The sequence below is a fragment of the Salminus brasiliensis genome, chromosome 24, assembly GCF_030463535.1.
Source record: "Salminus brasiliensis chromosome 24, fSalBra1.hap2, whole genome shotgun sequence".
Classification (NCBI taxonomy): domain Eukaryota; kingdom Metazoa; phylum Chordata; class Actinopteri; order Characiformes; family Bryconidae; genus Salminus; species Salminus brasiliensis.
The window spans coordinates 27,645,505-27,672,149 of NC_132901.1; the positions used below are offsets into that span (position 1 = coordinate 27,645,505).

Consider the following 26,645-nt stretch of genomic DNA (forward strand, 5'->3'; position numbering starts at 1 on the left):
GGCAAGCAGCTTAATAACAGTCTGCTTGTAAACAGTGAGAGCTGTTGGCCACTCGAGAACTAATGAGGCTAAGATGATACTGTTACTCAGTAAAGAGCTCCAAGAAAGGATTGTAGCGTATAGTTCATAGTGTTTAAACGTTGTAGATTTTATACGGTACAATTTTATTCAATCAGTGAATTACTACTGTAACCCCAAACATGGCCACCAGGGGACACCCAGGGGACACAAACTGAACTAGCCGAGCCTCTGAAGAGCCTCTTCTGCTGTGTCTAAGAGTAGGTCCACCTTTAGTATCAGGGGTCATCCACCCTCTCAGTACATCTGGTAAGACAAATGCACCTTGTAAGGACTTAATGGTCTAATAGGAAGCAGCCAATTAGAGGCTTTTCTGCTTCAGGCGTTGGCATAGCAACTAGTGGAAGCATCAATAATTAGAAGGTCGCCGCCCACAAATACATAACAGAGGGGACAGTCCTCTCTATTTCTTTAACAATTGAGGCGGAGTTACAGACGCTGCAGAGTGAGGTGCAAGGTGGGCGTGTCAGAAGGTTACTCCCATTGGCTGAAAATCCTGTCAGTTACACAATGACACAAAAGGGCTGTATTTACATTAGGCGATGACTATGATTAGCAAATATCTGTAATTAAAGGTCTGTTTAATATTCGTCCATTTAGCCATACTTCCAGAAATCACCATGGTAATTACATGCATGACTCCACCTACTCTCGGCATACACTCTTCCTGTCAACACACCCACTATCTGACACACCCACTGTCCTTTTAATACACCCTGTAAGCTTTCGAAATGCCCACTACTTTGACCTGCAGAGACCTATGCTTGTGCAGCCCTGAGTTTTCAACCACAAGGGGGCGCACTAGCCAGGTTTGGAATTTATCAGCTTAAAGCACTTACTTTACCTAAATCCGATATTACCGTTAATCTGAAGACTAGCACTGAAAAGCTGAAGCTTAGAGACCTGACCACCGTTCTCCTCGTTCTCTAACGTGTAGATATTGTTGGGCAATATTTAGTGCCTACACACCTACGTACATTTGTTACAAATACATATGATATAAAAATGCAATTTCTTGAATAATTTGTAAATAGTTTTTTAATAGTGGATTTGGAAAACATTCACTAGGCTTGTCCAATCTTCATTATAATGCCTTTAATGTCTCAGCACATTCTGAACCTTATAGTCACGCATAATGCTTCACACTAGTGGTTCTTATAGTGGTTGTCCAGTCTTCTCATCTATGGTAGGTCAGGCTCCGCCTCCATTCTCACTCAGGAGATGTTACCATCACTGTGAAGACCTGTTCTGCAGGATAAATGACTTTTGTGAAACAAAGTAAAGCTATAAAATGCTTTTTATGGCTTAATATATGGCTTCAGGTGTTTATGGGTGGAGCACCACATTCTCCAGCTGTTTTAAAAATTATCATATAAATGGAGCTGGTTCTGTTCTCACACTGGTGATATTTATAGCTTCTATCCAGTCTTCTCATCTATGGCAGGTCAGACTCCACCTCCATGATCAGCAGGAACTGCAGCCATCACTGTAAAGACCAGACTTCTTCTGCTGCTCTAGTTTTCTCGTCCGTGGTGGATAAAACTTCAAAACTAGGCTTTTTTTCATCCTCACTGTCATCGAGAACACTACTCATATCCCAGACCTGCTCATTTCTCCAGCAGCTCCTGATTGACTTATTGCTCAATGAATATGTAAATGAGAGCAGCGAGGGTGTGTCAGAGAGAGTCAGCAATAGAGCTGGAGGTTCGAGGCTGGATCTGAACCCGACTGCAGCTCTGAAACAGCCAATCACAGCCAGCCTTCAGACGTCCTTTAAACTGAGACCACCTGAGAGCACAAGGATCAAACAAACAGTTCAAGGAGTTGTACACTGTTAGAAGTAGAAGAATCTCCAGGAGCTTTTGGAGGTTCTTCAGTGTGAAACTGTGGAGGAACATCTTAACCTGCTTTGAAGAACCTTCAAGGAACCTTTTTCCTTCTAGAACCTTTAGAACATTAAGAGGTTCCTCCACAGTTTCTTACTAAAGAACCTCCAACAGTTCCTAAAGGTTTTTCTACTTCTAACAGTGGACACAAATAAAAGCAGTAAACCTAACATTAATATTTACTGACTGAGCAAAACCTCGCATCTCCACAATGTCACTCACTTTACTTTCAGAGATCATGTAAAAATAGTTCACTCTGGACCAATTTCAACCATTTCTATCGGTCCGCTTTTACACGACAGCCACAACATGTAGATACACTATGTGTACAAAAGTATTCGGACACCTCCTCGTTCAGTGTTTCTTCTAAAATCAACAGTATTTAAGAGAGTTTCTCCTGCTTCTGTTGGAGTGACTGTCTCTACTGTCCAGAGAAGAAGACGTTCTACCAGATTTTGGAGGAGCATTGATGTGAGGATTTGATTGCATTCAGTGAGAATGATGGATGATGATCACCACCCCACCTCACCCCAATCAAAAGTACAGGCTGGAGCTCCACCACCATAATTCCAGAGAACACAGCTCTTCCACTGCTGCACAGCTCCTCAATGTTTGGGGGCTTTATACCCCTCTATACCCCTGGCATTAGGCATTGTGCCAACAGGGAGTCTGATTCTATTGTTCTATTGAAATCATATATGAGAAGGAGTGTCCACAAACTTTTGGACATATAGTGTATATCACAGCAGTCAGAATGTCATACATACAGATCAACAAAAAATACAGGCCCTTCAGAGCGGTGGAGAATGGAAGCAGACATCTGGAGAGTCTCCTGCCTCTAACAGCTCCCTCACAGAAAGCTGCTGTGGGGTCAAATAGCCCCCCAAGAGCTTTTTCTCAAGACGTGTCTCAATGTTCCCATCATCACCGTTCCACCTGAACCCTAGGAGACCCGTGTAGCTGCACTAGAGGGTTTGGGTCGGTCAGTGTCTCTACAGTGACCCAAAGTTTCTCACCGAACCCCACCTCTGAGTGACCGCCTCAGATATACCATGATATAAATGAGATACTATCATTAAGATCATCTTCTGAAGATGGGCTTTGATGGTTTTGGATCATATCTATGTATTTCTATAAATAAAAATATTATAATGTAAACCTGTCCTGATGTGACTCACCATTAAACTCAGAGCAGGCTGACCCTGCAGTGACCCTGCAGTGACCCTGAGTGAGCAGCAGGCCAGAGAGAGGGCCTTTAATAAAGTCCACTGAGAAACTGACCCAAAGCCTCCCAGTCTGGAGTCAGACGGGCTGAACTGGGCCTGATGATCAGACCTGATGATCAGACCTGAAAGCACACAGAGCTGCAGCTCCACCACCTCCCTCTGTCTCTGTGCTGTGATGAAGCTCAGGTGAGCAGGATGAAGATCACACCTGCCTGATTAACTCATTAGGAGCTGAACTGCAGCACTGACCTGCCTGTGCACTGATGACCGGGTCACTACAGCCCCACTAACAGCCCTGCTGACCATCAGCTCTCCTTCACTGGAGGGAAAGACCTGTCCTCCCAGTCTGAGCTCCACTGCTGCCCCGTTTCCTAAAGCAGCAGCAGTTTAATCCCACATACAGAGAGTTTTCCAGCTGCTTACCTCAGTCGGAGACGCTGCCATCTGCCTCCCTTCAGCTGCTGAGAGAGGAGAGGACATCACTGTGCTGCCCCCCTGCGGTCAGACTCAGTATTACAGCAGCTCTGCTTCTCCCTGCATCCGCATTACAGCTTATTAAAAACCCCATTAACTCATAAATCAGCTAAAACAAGCTAAAACTAACTCGCTGCTTTATTTTCATCAGCTTTTAAAAATAGAAACTCCTGATTGATGGATTTCGGTGAGCGGTGTTGTCTATAGTGTCTCTGGTGGACGGTAGTGGAATTACACCTCAATTATTGCTGCAGAACAGTGGATTAATCTAGAAAACTAATATCAACACATTTGTTTATTATAAAACATTATAAATAAATCAGCTTTCATAATTATTCATTAATATTAGTAATTTATGGGGCTGATAATCAGAACTGGACTGAGAAAATGATTCAGGTCAGGAATATAAATTCAACTCCGGCCAATCAAACACAGCACTGAGCAGATCAGCTGTTAATCTGGACAGTCAGTGTTTATTTATTCCCAGTAATTGATTAGTTAATAAAAGCTGTGCTGGAGTCAGTGTGAGGATCATCAGCTGGACAATTACTATTAAAAACACCTTGTGTTTCAGGGTCTGTCCTCTGTCCTCTTCACTAAAGAGGACATTTTTTTATTTGAAGATAAATGAAGTCTGTACTCGCCGGTCTTTCTCACAGCTCTTAGAATGAATCCAGGCTTCCCTTTACCTGGACGGTCCACTGTAGAAGCTGTAGAGGCTCTTTCCCACAAAGTAGACTTTGTTGAAATGCCTACTACAGACGCAAGCACTTTGAAGGGGACTGAAGTTGTCCCTACGAATCTTTGTAATCCACTGAGCCGCACCTCATCGCTATCACTAGACCTCCCGGTCTCTCCGGCTCCCGTGTCTGTGTTACCTTCTGGCTCTCTCCTTTTAATGACCTGCCGGAGTCGTCAGACACACTCTGATACTGCTCATCATTCTCTGCTCTCCATAAATCTTCTCAGAGCTAACTCCCTCTCCGAGTCAATGGTCATCCAGCCCAACCTGCTGGAAGACTGACCGCTCAGCTCTCGTCACAGCTGCTACATCCGGAAACAGTGATGTGTCCCAACCATAGACTGGAAATTAAGAGACGCCCTCTTGTGCTCCGGGTGAACTGCTTAGTACCAACAGCAGCTTCAGCGGAACCTGTTTTAGGGTGGAGCCTGGACAGGGCCGTTATTACCATAAATGTGAAAGTTAGCACTGAAATGCTGAAGTTTAGAGAACTGACCAGTATTCTCATCTGTGATGTGTAGATAGTTTCTGGGGCTCTGATTTCAGGATGTCACCACAACATTAGAAAAACCCAAATATCCACAATTATTGCACTTTTTTTTTTATTATTGTTATGCTTTTTAAGTGGATTTAGGAGATATTTATAGTGCTTGTCCAGTCTTCTCATCTATGGTAGGTCAGGCTCTGCCTCCATGCTTACTCAGGAGATGTTACCATCACTGTGAAGACCTGTTCTGCAGGATAAATGACTTTTGTGAAACAAAGTAAAGCTATTAAATGTTTTTTTTTTTTACGGCTTAATAGCCGACTTACTCACTTCCATTCACCTGTAGAGTTCAGGTATTTATGGGTGGAGCACTGCCTTCTCCAATCAGCTGTTGGAATGTGGATAAATAGTAGTTAGTCTCATAAATAAGAAAATAATTATATTAATTGAGCTTGTTCTGTTCTCACACTGGTAATATTTATAGTTTTTGTCCAGTCTGATACCAGTCTGTCCATAAAAGGCTTAGCTGTGCTCACGCTGTTACTCAAGGATCTTCTACTTCTAACAGTGAACACAACTAAAAGCAGCAAATCTAGAGAAGAAGCCTTATTAGCATTAATAATACACTAAATGGACAAAAGTATCTGGACACCTGCTTATTTACTCTTTCTTCTGAAATCAACAGTATTTAAGAGAGTTTCTCCTGCTTCTGTTGGAGTAACTGTCTCTACTGTCCAGAGAAGAAGACTTTCTACTAGATTTTGGAGGAGGACTGCTGTGATAAGTTCACTTTGGACCAATTTCAACCATTTCTATTGGTCCGCTTTTACATGACAGCCACAACATGGAGATACACTATATGGCTGTTCATGAGTTTACTAAACACTGATTTACTCCAGCATCTCTGTTCCCACCTCATATCTAAGTAGCTGACTTGCTAAGACTGGAAAAGACCATGGGTCAACAGACATTCAATCTACTGACCCAGAAGCTAAAATTAGAGCGCTGTTTACGTCTGGAGTTTACCGGGGTGGCGCGGGAGTGCTATGGAAACCGAACGCCAAAAATAAAAGGTAAACGTTAGGAGCAGAGTCCCTCAATGTGAACTAAAACACCGGCTGGTTCAGACACCTGCAGTTCAGAGCCTGTCCACCAGCATGGAGTTCACCAGGCGGTACCTGCCCATGGAATGGGAGGAGAGGTGGAGACGAGAGAAAGAGAGAAGGAAGCAGGTGATGGAGGAAGGTGGGACGAGGTTTGAGGAGGAGAACAGAAGATTACAGTGGATCAAGGCCTACAATGACAGCAGGATGGGGATGAAAGAGAGGGAGGGGACGGAGAAATCGAGGAACGGGACAACGAAAAGAGACAAAGACCAAGAGAAGGAGAAACAAGGGATGAGCAAGTGCAAGAGAGATGCTTACCCGAGCAAGATCTTCAAAGCTCTAGAGGAAATGAGGCAGCGCTCTGTCCTCACTGACCTGACCTTGAGTGTTGACAGTGGGCTTCTCCTCCAAGCTCACGCTCTGGTCCTGGCTGCAGTGAGCACCATCGTCCAGCAGATGCTCCAGGAGAGGGACGGAAAGAACAAGATGTTTTTAGGTCTGAGTCCAGAAGTGTCTGATCTAGGTCTGTCTGCAGTGCTTGAGTTTGCCTACACTGGTACCATCACCGGTCTGAACAGAGAATCTTTGGCCCAGGTTCGGGCAGCTGCTCTCAGTCTGGGGGTCCCCAGAGTTCTGGAGCTCTGCAGGGAAGAGGAGGAGGAAAGGAAAAGAAAGAGGAACGGAAGCAAGAAGATGGAGGAGCACAGGAAGATCTCTGCTGTGGAACAGATGGAGGTCAGTCTGTGGTGCATAAGACAGCTCTGGGAAGAGGGAGTGGGCTGTGATGTGGAGCTGGAGGCTGAAGGTCAAGCATTCAACGGTAAGAAGATGGGAGTCATTCTATATGAGGGTCAGTCCATGGCAACTCAGCAAAGCTCGGCCTGGTCACTTCAAAAATGTCTAAGACAAAGTTTTATGAGAATTTTATTAGTTTGATCTCCCAGGGTTTGAAATAAATAAAATAACATCTGAAATGGGTGAAAATATATATATAAATATTATAAATAATGATATTAATATTTTTTATATTAAATTCATTACTCGTATGCTAACTGAGATGATCTTTTTTGAGAAGATTTAGAGTCAAAACAGATCTCAGAGGTTGTGCACTGTACTGTGGTCACCCTCAGACCTACATCAGGAGTCCCACTATTGGACAAATCAGTGAAACTCAAATGAACAGAAGAGAAGAAGCCTTATTAGCATTAATGATACACTAAATGGACAAAAGTATCTGGACACCTGCTCATTTACTGTTTCTTCTGAAATCAAGGCTATTAAAAAGAGGTGATCCTGCTTCTGTTGGAGTAACTGTCTCTACTGTCCAGAGAAGAACACTTTCTACTAGATTCTGGAGAAGCATTGCTGTGAGGATTTGATTGCATTCAGCAACAAGAGCATTAGTGAGGTGTCAGGATGTTGGGTGATCACCTCCCCACATATTCTGTATATTAAATTTGCAAAGTTTATTTATTACAGAATGTACTTAATTTTAATTGTAAAATTCACAAAGATCAAATTTCTAAAAATAATTGTAGAATGTTTTATAGTTTTACAGAAAATTGGTGAATTATTAATTTCTGAATGCATTACTTAAAACTACACCACGAGTTCAAGACGTCTTAAAAATCCTTTTTGACTCGATATGTGGGCCGAAAAAGAGGATTTCTTAGCAAATAACATCATTGATCCATCATTGATCACCTATTTCCAGACATAATGCTGGAAATAAGCCAGTTCTCAGTTTAGATTGTTTCCAACAATCTAAAATAAGAAATATCAGACATTAAGAGCAGATTTTACATGGTTTTACTTACTAAAGTGCCTTTTTTTTGCAGTTTTGTCCATTGCTTAGAGTGCATAATTGGCTTCACTTTTTTGGGGGGGGGTCTAGACAACCCTCCTCCTCCCAGCAGGGGGCGTCTGTTAGCTGATGTAACTGAACTATCGGTTAGCGTTCTCCTCCAAGCATGGTGAGCTGTTGATAATGCATCCATATGTAGGATAGCAACATCTAAGAGCATACAAATGTAGGGATACTCACTGCAATAGTCCTCAGGGTGCCAACAGTAGGTAGAACAGCATTTCCTGACCATGAGTCCCTTTTCTGTCCACTTCTAGCACATAAGGTCTTCTTGACTGCAAGCAGCGATTACTTCCATGCCATGTTCAGCAGCGGTATGAGGGAGAGCCGGCAGGCCTCAGTGTCCCTGCTGTTGATAGGAGCACATGAGCTGGAAGCTCTCCTTCACTGCTGCTACAGTGGGACTCTGGACCTCGACTGGGACTGTGTATTTGAGCTCGCTTGCCGCGCCCTTCAGTTCCAGTTCCAACCCGCTCTCTCGCTCTGCCTCGGCTTCCTGCGGCAGCACATCGATCTCCACAGCTGCCTGGATGTAGTCGCTTTCGCCGAAGCTTACATGATCAGCGACTTGCTTGAAGCAGCAGAAGACTTCTTCCTTGTGCACTTCCAGGAGGTCGCCGCCACCCCCAAGTTCCAAGACCTTCCACCAGAGAAGCTGCTGGACTTCCTGGGCCGTGACGGCTTGTGCACTCCATCAGAGCTGGCGGTTTTCAGGGCGGCGGTGACATGGATCGAGAAGGACCCAGAAGAGAGGTTGCCTCAAGCCCGGGAGGTGATGGCAGGAGTGCGCTTCCCGCTTATGACCTTCCGGGAATTCCGCGAAGTCCGAGCCGTCAACCTGCAGATGGAGTGCAGCAGCGAAGACGACGTAGACCTGTACGGGTCAGCGCTGAAGGAGTTCGGATTCGGAGGGTCCTGTTCCAAGGTGCAGCATCGCGTACGACACCCCAAAGATGCCCTCGTTCTCGTGGGTGGCGACCAGCTACACGACGGCCAGCGGATCCCAAGTCGCCAGCTGTGGTTTGTGAACTCCCTGCGAAACGGCACAGGGCTGGTGAAGGAGATAGAGTGGAGGATTCTGGGGGAAATGCCAGAGCAAGCCAGATTCAGGCATGGAGTGGGTGTCCTTGATGGGAAGCTCTACATGGCAGGAGGCTGCCACTACTATGCCAAGGCCGACACAATGAGATCAGCTTACAGGTATATGCTTATGCGTAGATAGAAATTTAAAAAATGATCAGCCATAACATTAAAACCACCTGTTTAATAGTGTGTAGGGTCCACTCATGCAGCCAAAATAGCCCTGACTTCTCTTCCCCAAGGTTAGCAGACGTTAGCAGCAGATCCTTTAAGCTATGTACGTTGTGAGGTGGTCCCTCCATGAGCATCAGTGAGCTTTGGGCTCCCATAACCCTATCATTGGTTTGCTGGTTGCCCTACTACTGAATACCGGAGACCCCCCAGGACACAAGACCTGCTTGATGGTTTGGAGATGTTCTGACCCGGTCATCTAGAACATCACACCAACACTTTCATCACCTTCAAGAACATCTTCTGACTAATCAATCCATCCAGTTGGAACCAGATTATCAATGTTATTCACTTCACCTGACAGTTGTGGTTTTATTTGTTATGGCCGATCGATGTGTAAATCCTTTGTCCTGTGTTTGAATGACTTACATACACATTGCTACAGGTATGATCCTTTGACGAACTCTTGGGAGAGACTGCAGGATATGCTGGAGAAACGGAGTAACTTCATGATGGTGGTGAGAGGAGGAAGCCTGTACGCCATTGGAGGAGACCGAGACCTTACCATCAATCTGGACAGCGTGGAAAAGTACTCTCCAGAATCAGATGCATGGAGGTAAGAACCAAAACAAGACCAAACCTCTCTTGGACAAATGAATGAAACTCAAACGAACAGCTTGAATCAGGCATTTGATTCATTAAACCTTTATTCTAACCCTTATTAGCATTCATAATACACTAAATGGACAAAAGTATTGGGACACATTCATTGTTTCTTCTCAAATCAAGGGTATTAAAAGAGCTGATCCTGCTTTTGTTGGAGTAACTGTCTCTACTGTCCAGAGAAGAAGACTTTCTACTAGATTCTGGAGGAGGAGCATTGCTGTGAGGATTTGATTGCATGTGATTGTTGCATGTGAGTGTTGTTGGATGATCCCCACCCATCCCACCTCACCCCCAACTCCCGGGCTCATCCCAAACAAATTGGAAGGAGCACCACCATCATTCCAGATCCTCTTACACTGCATTCGCTCCTTCTCCACAGGAACTAGACAAGCTGTGTGTGTGCATTTGCACATCTGTGTCAGCAATGAGTGTAACTGAAAGCAGCTGACACGTCCTTGATCTTTGCATTTCAGCTTTGTGCACCCGCTGGATCAGCCTCTGAGTGGTCATGCAACTACCGTCTTGGATGATGAGATCTTCATCTCGGGGGGTTTCAACTGCAAGTACCAGTGCCTGGTCTCCATGTTGCTCTACCACCCAGAACAAGGCACCACGTACCTGGCTGACATGGCCCAAGACCGGGCCCTGCACTGCATGGAAACCCTGGCCAACCGCTTCTACGTGGCTGGAGGCTCGTGCAATTTACGCAAGTTCTACACTGACCAGCTGGCCTGTGAAACCTACAACCCCGTAACAGACTCCTGGGCCATGTTCACGCCGCTGCCCCTCTCCCATGTGGGAGCGGCCTCTGCTGTGCTGGAGGAGAAGGTGTATGTCCTAGGTGGGTACTGCCAGGAGGACTACAGCGAGGCCAGGCTGGTGCATCGCTACGACCCTGTTACGCAACGATGGGAGAACATGGGCAAGTTGGCAGGTCCTGTCACAGACCTACGGGCCTGCTTACTCCGTCTGCCTGCAGAGCTGAGAGAGTTAAAGGTATAGGAAGGTCTTTCAAAATAGATGTAAAAGGGGAATTCCACAGATTTTTAGAAAGTTCTGTATGAATGAGCCGATCTGATGTAACATTCGGAGTGGATTAGCGTGAGGTGTTCTGTACTAGCGAAACTTACAATTTACAGTGGCGGTGAATGGAAGCCGACGTCCGAAGCACTTCGAGCCTGGTTACGAATATGTTGTCTGATTGCTGAGATGTTGTTTCGAGATGATTTTGACCCAAGATGTAGTGGAGGGATACTTTCATGGCAAAATAGTCCCCAGAGAACAGTTTTTTAATAAAAATTAAATTTTAGAGAATAACAAACTCACAGTTATGGGTAAAACACGAGCCCGCATGTAGTTGTACTAGGTTTCAGGATATTTTTGAATAATGTTGCTACAAATGTACCTAATTTCATCAAAAAACTAATTTTATCTAAAGCAGTCATTAAAACACAGTTATATATCTGCATATTATTGCTGAATTTAATCCAATGTCATTTAATTAGATAGAATTGAAAAAATTATACAGTCAATTGTTTTTATCATGAATCAATCTGTCTGTATTTTTCTGGTGTGTGCAGTGCACAGATAATCCACAAGGGGTCAGAAAACATGTATCTGATTGTATTTTCTTATGTATGTAATTAATTTGTATGTATTTAGTTTTAAATGATTTATTATTTAGGATTTATTTAATTGTTACACTGATGTGGCAGAGGTCTGTCTAAGCAACTCACAACCAGTAAAGAGGTATACAGTATGTGGCTTGTATTTCCATCACCATCCTCCACCCACCAGGCAGTTTACTATAGTACAATATTGTGCACATTTGTCCAATTGTAAAACAACAAACTCACAGTTACAGGTAAAATACGAGCCTGCATGTAGTCGTTCTAGGCTTCAGGATATTTGCAGTTTTGTAGATATTTGCATATTAGTGCTGGATTTAGACTAATGTCATTTAATTAGACAGAATTAAAACAATTATACAGACAATATTTTTTATCATGAGTCAATCTGTATCTGTACAGTACTGTACAATCTGTCTGTATTTTTCTGGTGTGTGCAGAGCACAGATAATCCACAAGGGGTCAGAAAACATGTATCTGATTGTATTTTCTTATGTATGTAATGAATTTGTATGTATTTAGTTTAGAATTATTTATTATTTAGGATTTATTTAATTAGCACACTCATGTGGCAGAGGTCTATCTAATTTAATAAATAAAGCTCCCATTTTATCTAAACCAGTCAATAAAATGCAGTCTTTTCTAAATATATGAATATATCATATCAATCTTTTTTTAATGAATATTTTTATCTGTTAAAAATAAAAGAAACGAGCTTAACACTGTGTTAATGAGTTAACACAGATACCAGCGTCTCCTTCACTCATTAGGACACAGATACGGGAAGGCCTGTAATCAGTAAATATTGGCTCATTCTCCAAACTTGTGAAATCCCGAAGTTTTTGTCCCTCTTGTTTTTTACGACATTACGACACATAAGACTAGCAATCATTACCCGAGAGTACACACACACACAAACCAGCTTCAGACTTCACTCAGACCTTCACTCCAACACTGTGGATTTCCACCCTGAGTTCCAGCGGGAGAAGCTCGGACAGGTTAGGAAGAATGAATCTGAGTCAGGTCGCTCTGTTCATGCTGCTATACGCGTGTAAGGCAGAGGACGTGGATATCATGAAGCCCAAAGTGAACATCTTCTCTGAGCTTCAGCAGCTGCAGGCCATGGTGGAAGGCCTGACGGCACAGCTCCACACTGTGAGGAGTGAACTGACCGAGCAGAAGAGCTTAGTACAGGATCTACAGCAGCAGATCACAGGTAGGTGCTGAAGATCCTCTCCAAACTGAGACGCACTGTTATGTATGTAATGTAATGTAATGTATCTTTATACAACTGTATATGTATATACACACAACTATGTATATATTGTATAATCTAGGACAATAACAGCTACTAAGTTTTTTTCATAGTAAATTTCACAACAATAAGCAGCGAGGTTCGTAAACTGCTAAATCAAAAGCTATGCTCACATTTAGTCCATATTCAGTTTATTTAATCCTTTACAGCCTGAAGCATCAAATCATTGCCAGAAGGTTCGAGCACATCACATAGTTTAAGACAAAATAGTCCCCTGAGAACTGATTATTATTATTATTATTATCATTTTAGGAAAATCACAATTTTGCCATCATCAACATTATATGTGTGTCATATTAAACTCAGATGGTGTGTAGAAGTTGACTGGCTGCACAGTAAACGGCTATATTTGTGTTTTAGACAAAGCAGAAACTCAAAATTCTAATTCTGGAGTGTATATTTGACTTTCTGACCAATTATTATTATAATAATTTTTTTTAATATATAAATGCAATACTATTCAATATTATTTTGTATATAGAAATGTAATGATGTCTTATATTTGATACATCAGGAATTTAGGAATTTAGGTACAGAATGTTTTAAGTATTAAGTTACTTAAGTCATTTTTAAGTCAAATCTGTCTGTATTTTTCTGGTGATATAATATAATAAAACAGATAATCCACAAGGGGTCAGAAAACATGTATCTGATTGTATTTTCTTATGTATGTAATTAATTCGTATGTATTTAGTTTTAAATGATTTATTATTTAGGATTTATTTAATTAGCACACTGACGTGGCAACTCACAACCAGTAAAGACGTATACAGTATGTGGCTTGTATTCCCATCACCATCCTCCACCCACCAGGCAGTTTACTCCAGCTTTTGTTTTCTGGCAGGAGTGAGGGTTTTGGATCTGTGTGAGATATCAGATTACAGAAGCGACCTTCAGACTTTCCTGTGACCCGCTGATGTTTCTTCTGACAGGTCATCCTAAAGTGGCCTTCACAGCTTCCATGAGCTCAACAGTGAACTCCCACAGGGGTCCGTTCCCAACTGAGACGAAACTCATATTTGATAATGTTCTCACCAACATTGGAGATGCGTACAACCAAGCAACAGGTTTGTATATAATATTTCAGCATTATGTTAAAAAAAATCACTTTTCTCCATAATGTGAATCTGACAGCTGTTCTTTATACTGTATCAGAATTTCCTGATGAATGGACCAATAGAAAATCCAAAATGACCTGGTATAATTTACCTTGACTTCCATTGAAAAAGTCGTCCTATTATAAAGCTGTTTTGCAGATTCACGGTTGGTGTGATACTGAAACTGTGTGCCTCATTATTAAGCAAAAGTGCTGATCACCTCTCCATCAGCCGACTAAATGAATTCAGTGAACCTTAACTGATCCCAGATCTACTTAAGATCTTACTTAAGTTTGATAAATATGAGTGAATATGTTATATATATGGAATATATATATATATGGAAGTTCGAGGTGTAGCTGTGTCTAATAAATGAACCCAGTAGAGATCACATCCTGCCTCCTCTTCTAACCCAGCCTACCTTTGCGGTCGCAGGTGTTTTTAAAGCCCCAGTTAAAGGAGTTTACTACTTCAGATACTCCGGCAACACTTTTGCATCCCACGATATGGGTCTGAGCATCTTCAAAGGAGGTTCACGATTTGTGTCGTCGTATGAGTACGGGTCAGGGGAGACGAACGACAATGCGTCCAATGGAGCTGTGATGCAGCTGGAAGCTGGAGAGGAGGTGCACATGAACCTCTGGATTCGCTCCTGGATCTTTGTGGATTACCGATATAACTACTCCACCTTCACTGGATATCTGCTGTATCCCATTTAATGCCAGTCTGAACTTTTTCTTCATAATCAGATCACGTCTTGTTGAAGTTCTTCTGGAGATGTTTAATGTAAGTGTGTCGACTGGGTTTGTGTTTTGAACAGTGATGATTATTATTATTATTCATACTCATTATTTTGTATAAAATGTAGAGGATAAATCAGCAGTATATTAATTATTGATCAGATCTCTTATTGTGATATTGAGTGAATCTCTCTTTCAGTTTATAATAAATAATAATGAGTTAAAAACCTATAAAATTCAGTTTTTACCCAAGCAGTGTGGAACCGCATTCAAGGTTAAGGCACATAATGGTGGAAAATGTCAACCCTGTTACTGGTTTAAATGATTTAAATGGTTTGAACAGTTTAATGATCACAGAGCTGACCGGTGAGTACCCACAATCCTAGAATGGGCCGTATACTTAAACAGAAAAACTGTTCAGAATATATAATAATTCATAACTTTTAGATGTAAACAGTGATTCAGAGTTGGGGTTTGGGGTGAAATTGTGGGTCATTGTAGAGAGAAACGACTCCTTCAGATTCCTTCACAATGGTGGTGAATGGAACAAGGGATCACCATGACTGCATCGCCTTTATAAACACTATTTAAACCACCAGTGAAGCTGCAACTGTTATTAAAGAGGTTCCTAAATGTAATTTTGCAATTTGAGTTTATAAGCAGTGTGAATTATGAATTATTATTATTATCATGGCTTTTTTTTTAAGAAATCTTTTTTTCTAGACTTTTCTGTCCTTGTTTTCTCCGTGTCACTGATGTGAGCCACCCCTCTGACACACCTGCAGCACTTTTCTGTACTAAAAGACATTCAGCTACCTGGCTGATGAGGGCCAGGGCAGAATACTATAGACAAAGTGGAACAGGCAGTGGAAATTCAGATAAGCAAATCAAGTAAAGAAGATACAACTAATAAATATTTAATATATTCTATTATACAATACTCCTGTAATCATTATAAGTACACGGATATGCCAAAAGTCATGGGACAGGAATTATCATGTCCCACGACTTTTGCCATGTCACATGGAAGCTAAAGAATGCTGCACTGACCTGCAGGATGTCTCTTGTCGCTGGTCATGATCAGTAGGGACCCGTGAGTATCCACTGCACTGTCCACTGCGGCCTTCTATGAAGTATTCCTGCAAATGGAACATCCCATCCATCTGGCACCCACTGTCAGGCCTCCCTCGAACTCTAGCCTAGCCTAGCCATGAGCACACTGGCCAGCGTTCAACCTCACAACTTATACAGGTGTGGGCGCTCCCAAGTCATTCCCTGAGGACCCACACAGTGAGTGACCATGAACACACCTGCCCAGAGCAGTGGGGAGCCATCGCTGCGGCGCCCAGGGAGCAGGGAGGGTGAAGGGCCTTGCTTAAGGGCCCCACAGTGGCAGCTTGCCCACAACCTTGTCATTAAAAGCCCAGTGCTCTGACCGCTGAGCCACCACTGTCCCACAAATAAAATAAAAGCAGCTATGTGAGATTTCAACATTATTCATTAGGGTGCATTATTTTCTAGGTGCTTCCACGGCTAGCTCTAAAGTGTTTGCCTTTAGAGCTAGTTTCTGCTTGTGGTGTTTGGAGTTATATAGTATAATAATATCATAAAATAGTCATATTTATGCAAAATACATTAATAATGACAATAAACCATCGGGCAACGCCTCAAAAATAAAAAATAAAAAAGAGAGAAAACTGTCTCAGCCCAGGACGTTGTTTAGTGTCTTTGCACAACTTAATCACTTATGTGTTGCAGGTAGAAAATCCTCCACAAGAGGGCGCTAGACACTAAATTATGTACATCAGGTTGTTTGCATCATTATTGCCATGAATAAGGACAGTCACAGACGTGCTTCGACACCTTTATGGTCTTCATAACCGTTTATTCGGCTGAGAAGCGCAGTATAAAGAAAACAGTAAAGCAGTCAATACAAAAATAACACTGTACAGCACTGAGGGTCTCGGTGACAGCAGTCAGCAAGCCAGCCTCTCTACAACTGCCTCAGGTGAGAGGGGATCAGCAGCACGCAGGCTGCTATGTAGGTGGTGGGGCCGGGCGTTCCACACATGTTTTCCCAGCACTGCGTTGCAGGATCATACCTATGCACCCGCTTGGTGTCACTATAGTCTTCCTGGCAGTAGCCCCCGAGGATATAGACCTTTCCCTCTAACACTGCAGACGCCGCACTGACATGCGGCACGGACATAGGCATGATGGCAGCCCAAACATCCCTGACCGGGTCATAGAACTCGCAGGCTAGCTGATCGACTAATTCCCCACCAGCACCGGAGACTCCCCCGGCCACGTACAGGCGGTCTTGGAAGGTTTCCATGCAGTGCTGAGCCCGGCTCTGGGACATGTCCTCCAGGTAGGTGGTGCCTTTCTCTGGGTGGTAGAGGAACATGGAGACCAGGCACTGGTATGTGCAGTCAAAGCCTCCTGAGATGTACACATTCCCGTTCCAGACGTTGGCAGCGTGGCCACTCAGAGCCTGGTCCAGAGGGTGAACAAAGCTGGAGGAGGAGGGTGAAGGATAACAGTTAGTTTGATGGAAAAATCGAATGACATGATGGATCTCGGACCCCAGATTCAGTCACTCAGCTGAGACATGTTTGGTATCTGATGTGTGCCGCTATAGTTTACAATGGGAGATGCTAGGCTAGTGTTGCTAAGAAGCACTGGACCTAGACCTAGGTTGTCTCTTAACCGGTCTCTCAGAGCTCCTCCAGATCTTCATTGGTTTAGTAAATGGCAGGGATGTATAGTAAGGAGTCGAATTACTTACTACTAGAATTACTACTGTACTTAAGTACTAAAAGTACTAAAATACAGTATCTGAGTATTGTTGTTTCTCCTACTTCCACTTTTCCTCCGTTACATTGTTGGTTCATGTGCTGCATCGTCACACAAAAATATAAACAATACGAATCATTTCAGACCCACATCATCACCTCCAGAGCGCTAGATGGCGCCATCACCGGGTTTGATGAAGCCACCTCAGCATTGAGCAGAACAGGCGATCGAACCGTGAGCTTCCTCTCACTCCACTGCTGCAGTGAGGACACTAACGCTAGATCTCCAAATGGAAGAAGAACCAGAGTTTACAGAGAGTGAAGCTCAGGGGTTTGAGCTGCTCCTCACTGGTTTTACAGATGAAACTCTTGTATGTGGCGGGTCGAGTCAGGTCTGCTCAGCTCTCTCTCTCTTTTGGGCGAGTTTGTTTAGAGAGTGAACTGAAGACTCATGTTCATGACAGTCCTGTCCTCCTACTACAGCCAGAGGAACTGGCTTAACTGTGCTTAAGTCTGAGCATCTGAACTAATAGAAACACTGATACCCAAACTTTTGACTGCTTTCTGTAAGAACTACAGAACTCAGTACTGTACTTTTACTTTCAGTACTTAAGTAGTACTTTTTAGAATACTAAACTACTTGCAGTACTTAAGTACAGAAAATGTTGAGTACTTTAGTACTTCCACTTAAGAACTTCTACTTCTACTCAGGCCACTTTTTTAAAAGAGCACCTATACCTTTACTCAGGTCTGGGGCTCTAGTACTTTATACAGGTCTGGTAAATGGATATGGTTTAGAACCGGAACCAATTTATTAGTCTAGCATCTCCTGTTGTAGACTAAAGAAGCACACGTCAGACACCAAACGGGTCTTTGCTGATTGACTGAAGAATCTGGGGGGCAGAATTGGTCCCTTATTGGACCAGCACTACTGTCCAATAACCTTGCTCAATTTCCCAGCTTTCTATATAAACACTGATGATAAAATCAGGATTATTTGCTGTGAAGAGTTTAGATTTGCACTAATGGGGCTGTAGCTAAACTGTTTTGATAATTTAACGATATTTACACATCACTGCAAAGTCTTAATTTCATTAAAATGAAGAAAAGTGGCTTTTCCGTTTTATGGGCACTTTCTAAGAGCGCAACATAAGAGTAAATTCAGTCATTTCTACAGTAATCTGTCAAATATCAACATATTTAAGATAAAACATAGTTAATTTAAAAGCATGGTTCTACTTTAACTCTTTAACTGCGTAAATGATCCATGTTAGATGTTATCCTGCAGTCCTTTGCCTCGCTCTCTCTCTGGGTTCTTCATTGTTCTTACCTCCAGGAGTCTCCATCAGGGCAGTAGACCTCTACACTCTCTATGTTGGCGTCTGAGTCTCTGTCTCCACCTAAGGCATATATTTTGTCATCCAAGACCACAAGGGCGAAGCTGCCCCTCCGCTCATTCATATCAGCCAACCTTTGCCAGCTGTTTTGCATCAGATCATACCTGCAGCAGGAGGAGAACGTCAGACGTGAAGCAGAAAAAAAACACTAAAATGAGTCTTTAAAAGAGGAATTCCACTGATTTTCTACATTTTAACCTGCCCTGACACAGTTGTTCACAATGGTGGCGAATAGAACCAGACGTGAAGAATTTAATGCCCACAAAAGCTACATCACAGAAATTATACAAAAATATGAGTGTGTTCAAGGGCCCCGAGTGGTCCACCAGAATAAGGCCCTGTCACTATGACCAGGCCATCGCTAGTTTGAATCCCGGTCATGCTGCGGCAGCCGAGGCCCTGGTACAGAGCCTTGCTCTCACAGCACTCCAGTTGGCCGACACTGGCATCTGCTGGCCGAGGCATCAGAGCGGCACTGTCCTTCAAGTGTATTGGTTGCCCTGTGATGGGTTTATGAGTTCACTGGCGGGAGAAATTTAGGATAAATAATATATATACAGGGTAGGCCATATATATGGATACACCTAAATAAAATGGGAATGGTTGGTGATATTAACTTCCTGTTTGTGGCACATTAGTATATGGGAGGGGGAATTTTTTTCAAGATGGGTGGTGACCATGGTGGCCATTTTGAAGTTGGCCATTTTGGAACCCCAACTTTATGGGTGTCAGGTCTGAGCATTCCTAGATGAACAGTTTCCTGGAAAGTAGACTTTTATCTTTGGGGTCATCTGAAGGCAATTGTCTATGCTGTGAAGATACGAGATGTGCAGTGCCTGAAACTACGGATACTGGAAGCCTGTGCTAGCATTTCCTCTGCGGTGTTGCTATCAGTGTGAAGAGTGGGAGAAGAGGGTTGCATTGACAATCCAACACAATGGGCAGCACTTTGAACACATTTTATAAGTGGTCAGAAACTTGTAAATAACTCATGAAAGAATAAAGTTACGTGACCAACCAAGCACACCATTGTTTTTCTTGTGAAATTCTCAATAAGTTTGATGTGTCACATGACCCTCTTCACATTTAAAAAACTAAAGTTGGATCCAAAATGGCCGACTTTAAAATGGCTGCCATGGTCACCCACCACTAATGTGCCAATTGCTTATGACAATATTTTGGTCTTTTTTTGTTTTTTGTATATATGATGTATTTTTTTATGTTGTTATTGGTTGCCCTCTGATGGGTTTATGGGTTTATGAGTTAACTGGCGGGAGAAATTCGGGAGAAAATGGGTAAAATAAAAAATAATTAATAATTAAACAATAAGTAAATAAGATATATAGATAGATAGATAGATAGATAGATATTCTTTGACACTTATGACAATTTTCTGGTCATTTTATTTTATTTTTTATGTATATTATATGTTATGTATTTACGGTGGAGAGGTAAATTCTGTGTGTGGCAAGGGTGTCTTTTTTTCTGTCTGTTTTCAGATGTACCATTATTCTACACTCTTAAAAAAAGAGGGGGTTCTATGTGGGTTCTATAAAAAGGCATTATTTTGGTTTTCTCCATGGTCTGAAACCGGTATCTGCTTCTGTACAATGTGTAAATACTTCTGGAAGAATGGACTCATAGAAATGTTCTAAATGACTTGGAATAAGCTCTTTTACATTGACTTCCATTCAAAGTTAAGGCCATTTTGCCTCCTCCTGAGATACAGGTTTTTCATTGAACACCTGTTGTAGCTAGTTCTTTAAAGAACAGGTTCTGTGTAGCATCATAACGAGTACATCGTTACCAATATTACATTTGATAATTATAGTTAATTATCGTAGTGTTTAGGAGGTAAATAAAGTGGCTACATTTGCACTGTAGACATTTAACCCCTGGTTATCATCACCACCACTGTAAACAAGTCAGTAAGTCTCTACAATTTCCCTCCACACCCTCTCTGACTTGGCCTGTTTATCTTAGTCAATGAGTTATTCAGGCAATCAGTGGAATTCCTTGTTATGATAATGAACTGCAGTTTGGCCTCTTGCTGCATTACCTATAGGTGCATTTCATGGTGTCAGTCTTTCCATAATAGTGCCGTCCCCCAACTACATAAAGCTTCCCTCTTATCACTCCAACACTGTGACTGAACCTCGGTTTGTCAGGTAAGTCTCCCAGCATCCTCCATTCCACCCTCTTCATCATGCCCACATGGTTACGGAAGGAGTTGCTGAACCATATGTCCCTGCAGGGTATTCGCTTGTCCAGGTTTTCCGCAATCCGTTCCCCACCGACAAGGACCAAGACTTCTTTAGGAAGGTAGGTCCTATAGTCCGAATGCACATTAAAGGTACTGGAGCAGAACTCCTCCAGCAGGGAGTCATACAAGTCCTCAATGTCGATTTTAGGCCATGAGGTTATGGCCTTCACTTCTTTGAATTCCTTGAAGGTCATAAGGGGAAACTTGATGGTTGCCAGCAGCTCCCTGGCTTCTCTTACTCTCCTCCTGGGATTGACCCCGATCCAAGACACGACTGCCTTGAACACAGGCAGCTCGGACGCAACGCAAAGGGAATTGCTGCGTAGGTACATCTTCAGCTTCTCTACAGGCAGGTCCAGGAACTTTAGTGTGGCAGCGACGTCCTCAAAATGCCTAAGGACGAAGTCTTCAGCCAGGCCCTGCAAGTCGCTCATCCCGTAAGCCTCGGCAAAGGCCGCTACGTCCAGACAACTGTGAGCGTCGATTTCCTGCTGCATGAATCTGAGGCAGAGTGAGAGGGCAGGCTGGAGCTGGAACTGAAGGGCGGTGCAGGTCAGCTCAAATACGCAACCCCAGTCCAGAGCAAGAGCTCCACTGTAGCAGCACTCAAGGAGCAACCCTAGCTCCGATGCCCCGATCAGTAGCAGGGTCACTGAGGCTTGCTGGCTCTCCCTCATTCCATTGCAGAACATGGCACGGAAGTAGTCGCTGCTCGCAATCAGGAGGACCTTATGCGCTATTGATTAGCACAAAAAAGCAATAGACACTGATTACTTTCCAGCACAGGCTGAATGGGAAGGGGTTAAGAGTGAACACAAGGTCGAGTTCAAATCCTGCTGATATTTTACCTAAACAAGACCTGGGAAGTCTAAAAATCTAATATACAGTGGTCTAAGATACAGTGGGGTCAAACTCTGTGGTTCTCAAACTGGGGGCCATGGCATGGTAGACTTTATTTAATGCTATACACTTTGTGGACAAAAGTATTGGGACACCTGCTCATTCATTGTTTCTTCTGAAATCAAGGGTATTAAAAAAGAGCTGATCCTGCTACTGTTGGAGTAACGGTCTCTGTAGTCCAGAGAAGAAGACTTTCTACTAGATTTTGTAGGAGCATAACTGTTGGATGATCACCACCCCACCTTCTCTCCAACTCTTAACTCATCCCAAAAGTACTGGATGGAGTTCCTCCACCATCATTCCAGAGAACACAGTTCTTCCGCTGCTCCACAGCTCAATGCTGGGGGGCTTTATACCCCTCTACTAGCCCACGTCTGGCATTAGGCAGTATGGTGCCAATAGCTTCATGATGTTTATCTGCTCCAGAGAGTCTTATTCTATTGGCAGTACTTCTCTACAGGGACTACACAGGCTGTGCGTGTGCATTTGCACATACAGCTCTGGAAAAAATGAAGAGATCACTTTGTTTTTCTTAATTAGCATCTCTACGTGTTTGGCAGCCGTTTTATTCCAGACATTTCATCAAACAGAGCTGAATTAGCTGAATTTACAGACTATGAACGGCATAAAGTCCCAACAGCAATGTGAAAGACTAGTGGAGAGCCGGCCGAGACATGAGAGCTGTGATTGGCCGTCGAGGTTATTATTTCACCATAGTGATTCTGAATGTGAGTTCAGACTGTTTTTGAACAGTTGTCATTTCTGCAAATATATTTCTACAAATATTGATTTTATTTGGAATGTAGGGGAAATGTTGTCCATGGTTTATGAAATACAGCATTGCCTATCAATAGTAAAACCAGAGAAACTGGGAGGTGTAGGGTGGTCTCTTCATTTTGTCCAGAGCTGTAAGTGTCAGAAATAGGTACAACTTAAAATAGCTGAATGCATTCATCTGAAGGGATGTCCACAAACATTTGGACATATATTGTGTACATGCCAACCAATTACAGGTCACAGCCATCCCATGAGCAAGTGTATCTAATGTCACATGTATTGTGTCTTCAGGGAAAGCTAGCAAAATGGACAAGTTTCCAGTAAGACAAGATTCTGGTCTGTCAAATTAGAGTGAGGAGGGGTGAGGTGGGGTTTGGAGGGCTGTGGTGACAGTAGTAACTATCCACAAAGGTCCAAAATATGTGAGGACAGCTGGTCTAAATAAGCAACAATTGAGGTTTTCAGGTTAAATAGGAGATACAAGGACTTGCAAAAGGGAAAACACCAATCCTGAGCATTACTGGTAAGAGTATACAGGGAATGTCCCAGTTTTAACTAGGAAAAGGGGCCATAATCAATCAAAGCCTAACACAACGCCGTCAGTTACACCACAAATTAGACAATGCATTGGTTGAGACATAAAACACCCTGAGAAACATTTCGGACATCATTTTCACATCTTACCACGAAACATATGTCCTTCAGCCTCCAGCACCATATCACATCCCACTCTTTCCTCCCACAGCCACCTAATGGATCCCAGGCTGATCTTCATCTGCTCCTCGGCTGAGATTCTGCTCTTCTTTTCCTCCATCTTCTTCTTTCCACCTCTCTTTCTTTCCCTATCATCCTCTGCCCTGCAGAGCTCCAGAACCCTCGGAGCTCCCAGACTAAGAGCAGCAGCTTTAACCTGGGCCAAAGACTCTCGGTTGAGACCAGCGATGGTTCCAGTGTAGGCAAACTCCAGCACTGCAGACAGACCCCGATCAGACACTTCTCGGCCCAGGCCTAAAAGCATCTCAGACTCATTCTTTTCGTCCCTCTCTTGGAGAATCTGCTGGACAAGGGTGCTCACTGCAGCCAGGACCAGAGAGTGAACCCGGAAGTGAAGCCCACTGTTGGTGGTCAGGCGGAGGTCAGTGAGGAACGAGGACTGCTTCATTGCCTCCAAAGCCTGAAAGAACTTTTTTGGGTAAGAAGGGTGGCTGTAAAGCTTTTCTGGGAATTCTTCATATTCCTCACTTGTTTCACTAATGGTGTCACTTTCATCATCGCTGTCCTCACTGTAGTGATGTTCTTCTTCGTTGTCTGCACTCTTCTCACGCTCTGAGCATTCTGTTTCCAGGCCTTGTCCTGGACTGGACCCTGTCCTTCCATCATCTTCGCCTAAGAGTCCGTCAAAATCACTCAAGTCTTGTGCCTCATCACCACTGGTTGGTGAAAGGATGGCATTGCCATTGTTACCACCACCGTCATAACCACCATCACTGTAATTATCAGCAGAAGATGTTTCATTGCTGTTGTCATAATCACTATAGGCAGAAGAAAGAGTATAACTCTCACCATCATCATAATCGCCATCATCATCATCATCATCATTACTGATGTCAGAAACATTTCCAGCATTCATCTCACTCTGCAGCCCAATTCCTTGCACTGCCATTATTGGATGTTCCTCTGGCTTCCCACCATCTTCCTCAATATTCTCATCCTCTTCCGGGTCATTTGTGTCCATCCAGCCAATGTCATTCCCACTTATCTCCCCTCCGTTTCGTCTTTCTCCTGGCCGTCTCTCATTGTCCCCTCTCTCCATTTCCCGGGTGTCTGATAAGTCCCTCAAAGGACAAAGGTTAGCCACAGCCATAAATAGCCTTCACCTCCGCGTCTCCTCAGGAAATTACCCTCCCCTTCTTCTATCTGCCTTTAGCTAAATCCCTGAAGATGTTCCAGAAGAATGACTTCCACTGACTTTCTAAAGACGTAGCTACCTACTGAGCCTCCCCCCGTCACTGTTCTGTACATCCACAATGTTTCTCTCCTCCCTCACGTTCTCACACTTTTACCATCTGGCTCGTTTGTCTAGCCATCAGGCTCATTTGAACCCCCCCCTGCCTCACCCCACCTGACTCCTCCCAAATACACAAGCTATTTTTACCACTTACTTTCATAAACATCATACCTCAGAGCAGTCTAAGAATTATTGCCAGCTTGTAACTTTTTTCGATCACCTGCACTCTTACACTGAAGGGTTCTTCATAAGATGCTTTAGAAGAACCACGTTTAGCTCCCTAAAATCTTCAACCTTCATCAATTTAAAGTGTGAGACGTTTGAAAGAACCTCCACAACATGTAAGGAAGACTCTAGGAAGAACATTTGAATTGGTGTAGAAGCTAGAGCATATGACGGTTCTTAAAACCTTCTTAAATAGGGGGTTCTTCAAGGGTTCTCTGTAAGAACTCGGGTTAAATGGTTCTTTGCCTACTTAAACAGTTCTTATCTAGGTTCTCATGTACATTACAAAATACTAGTACCAACGCTGTAATTGTAAAATGTAAAAAAAAAAAAAAAAAAAAAAACATTTTAAGGAACCTTGAGTTGATGTTAAGGTTCTAGGACAAACTCTAGAACTCTAGAAACTAGAACGCCTCCTTTAAACGCTTAAACTCTCACAGATCTCACAAACATGACATTTACAAAGGGAGTTCTTCAAGGGTTCTTTTGGTGGAAGAATGGTTCTACAAAGAACCAGGACAGCTCAAAAAACCATTATCTGGGTTGAAGGACCTCTAGAGAACCTTCTAGAAATGTCAAATTGTATAGCATCACCAACAGTTCCATTATAGCTTCAGCTTTCATTGTAAAACGACGTTAAGGTTCTAGGTTCTTTAAACTTTACAAAAAGTGTCCTACACTCACAAATCTCAAACATTTAAAATGTGCACCCCTAAAAAGGGGGTTCTCCAGGATGCCTGAGTAAAGCAGTGAGGGTATATAGAACCCTGACAGCGTAGGGAAGTATTCTAATGCTGTGGTGGTGAACCTCTTGTAGATGTTTCTCTGAAGAAACTTTGAAAAAATGGTTTGATAGAGAACCAAAAAGAGTTCCACTGTTAAAGATACTACATAACTCCTAACGTTTTATTAAGAATGTGGTCCTTCTATGGTCCTTCTCGAAGAACCCTGAAGTGAGGCGTTGGTCACTTCACTGTCTGGTCAGTCTTTCCTACCATTCATCAACCAGTTTATTAGTGATAAGTAATAATCTTACTGAATGCTACTGATTTAAGGTTCCCCCACGGTTCTGTAGAGGCTTGAACTTGAAAACTGTGTTCAGGTCAGTGTGGAAGTTCCTGGCGTTATCCTCTCATGACCTTGAATATTTAGGAGGGTTTGGAGAGGAGGCTGAGGGAGCATGTGACAGCCTGAGGCATTAGATTCTTACTGAGTCAGGAGGAATCAAGTTGCTTCTCCACAGCCAGACAGCGGTATCTGGGTCAAACGCTAGAAGTGAAGAATCTGTTTATGGGCCTAATTTAACATGAATAACCTCAGATCAACAGTGCAGTTCACCCAGCAGCTACTGAACCAAGATACAGTGAAACAGAACTCTTTAAATGGGGTATGCCTGTACGCCTTAAAGTACTAGCGCCCCCTGCTGGCACTGACAGGGAACAGGCTGATGTACTACTACAACAGCTTTGGTTAGAGGTGGGTGATGTAATGATATTTTATCAGTATTGTTGATATTGTTGATATCGTTATTGTGGTGTTTTGCTACAACAATCAGAATTAATTTGACTTATTTGACCATATTTAGACATATTTTGGTTTAATTCGTATTTACTACCTAAAATTAGCTATGGTGGTTTGTGTTTAATGATAATAACATTAATATTAATAATATCAAAGAAACTTACACATATATATATATATAACGAACATATATGGTTAT

The 26,645-nt window shown here is 42.9% G+C and overlaps 3 protein-coding genes across 3 annotated transcripts; 2 read left to right on the forward strand and 1 right to left on the reverse strand.

The window, feature by feature from the left end:
• The first annotated feature begins 6,050 nt into the window (after positions 1–6,050).
• LOC140546689 (kelch-like protein 33) lies at positions 6,051–10,782 on the forward strand. The gene is made up of 4 exons (XM_072670071.1): positions 6,051–6,819; positions 8,121–9,063; positions 9,560–9,730; positions 10,254–10,782. Exons 1-4 carry the CDS (start codon positions 6,051–6,053, stop codon positions 10,780–10,782), a joined length of 2,412 nt encoding a protein of 803 aa, XP_072526172.1.
• Positions 10,783–12,436: 1,654 nt separating this feature from the next.
• On the forward strand, positions 12,437–14,545 carry cbln11 (cerebellin 11). The gene is made up of 3 exons (XM_072670671.1): positions 12,437–12,624; positions 13,656–13,790; positions 14,256–14,545. Exons 1-3 carry the CDS (start codon positions 12,444–12,446, stop codon positions 14,537–14,539), a joined length of 600 nt encoding a protein of 199 aa, XP_072526772.1. The 5' UTR covers positions 12,437–12,443; the 3' UTR covers positions 14,540–14,545.
• A 1,879-nt stretch (positions 14,546–16,424) lies between these two features.
• LOC140546589 (kelch-like protein 33) lies at positions 16,425–24,757 on the reverse strand. Its single transcript, XM_072669966.1, has 4 exons — positions 23,377–24,757; positions 20,812–21,751; positions 18,686–18,856; positions 16,425–17,076 (listed from the first exon to the last, which is right to left on the reverse strand). The coding sequence occupies exons 1-4, from the start codon at positions 24,554–24,556 to the stop codon at positions 16,554–16,556; spliced, it is 2,814 nt and encodes a 937-aa protein (XP_072526067.1). The 5' UTR covers positions 24,557–24,757; the 3' UTR covers positions 16,425–16,553.
• Between the last annotated feature and the right edge of the window lie 1,888 nt (positions 24,758–26,645).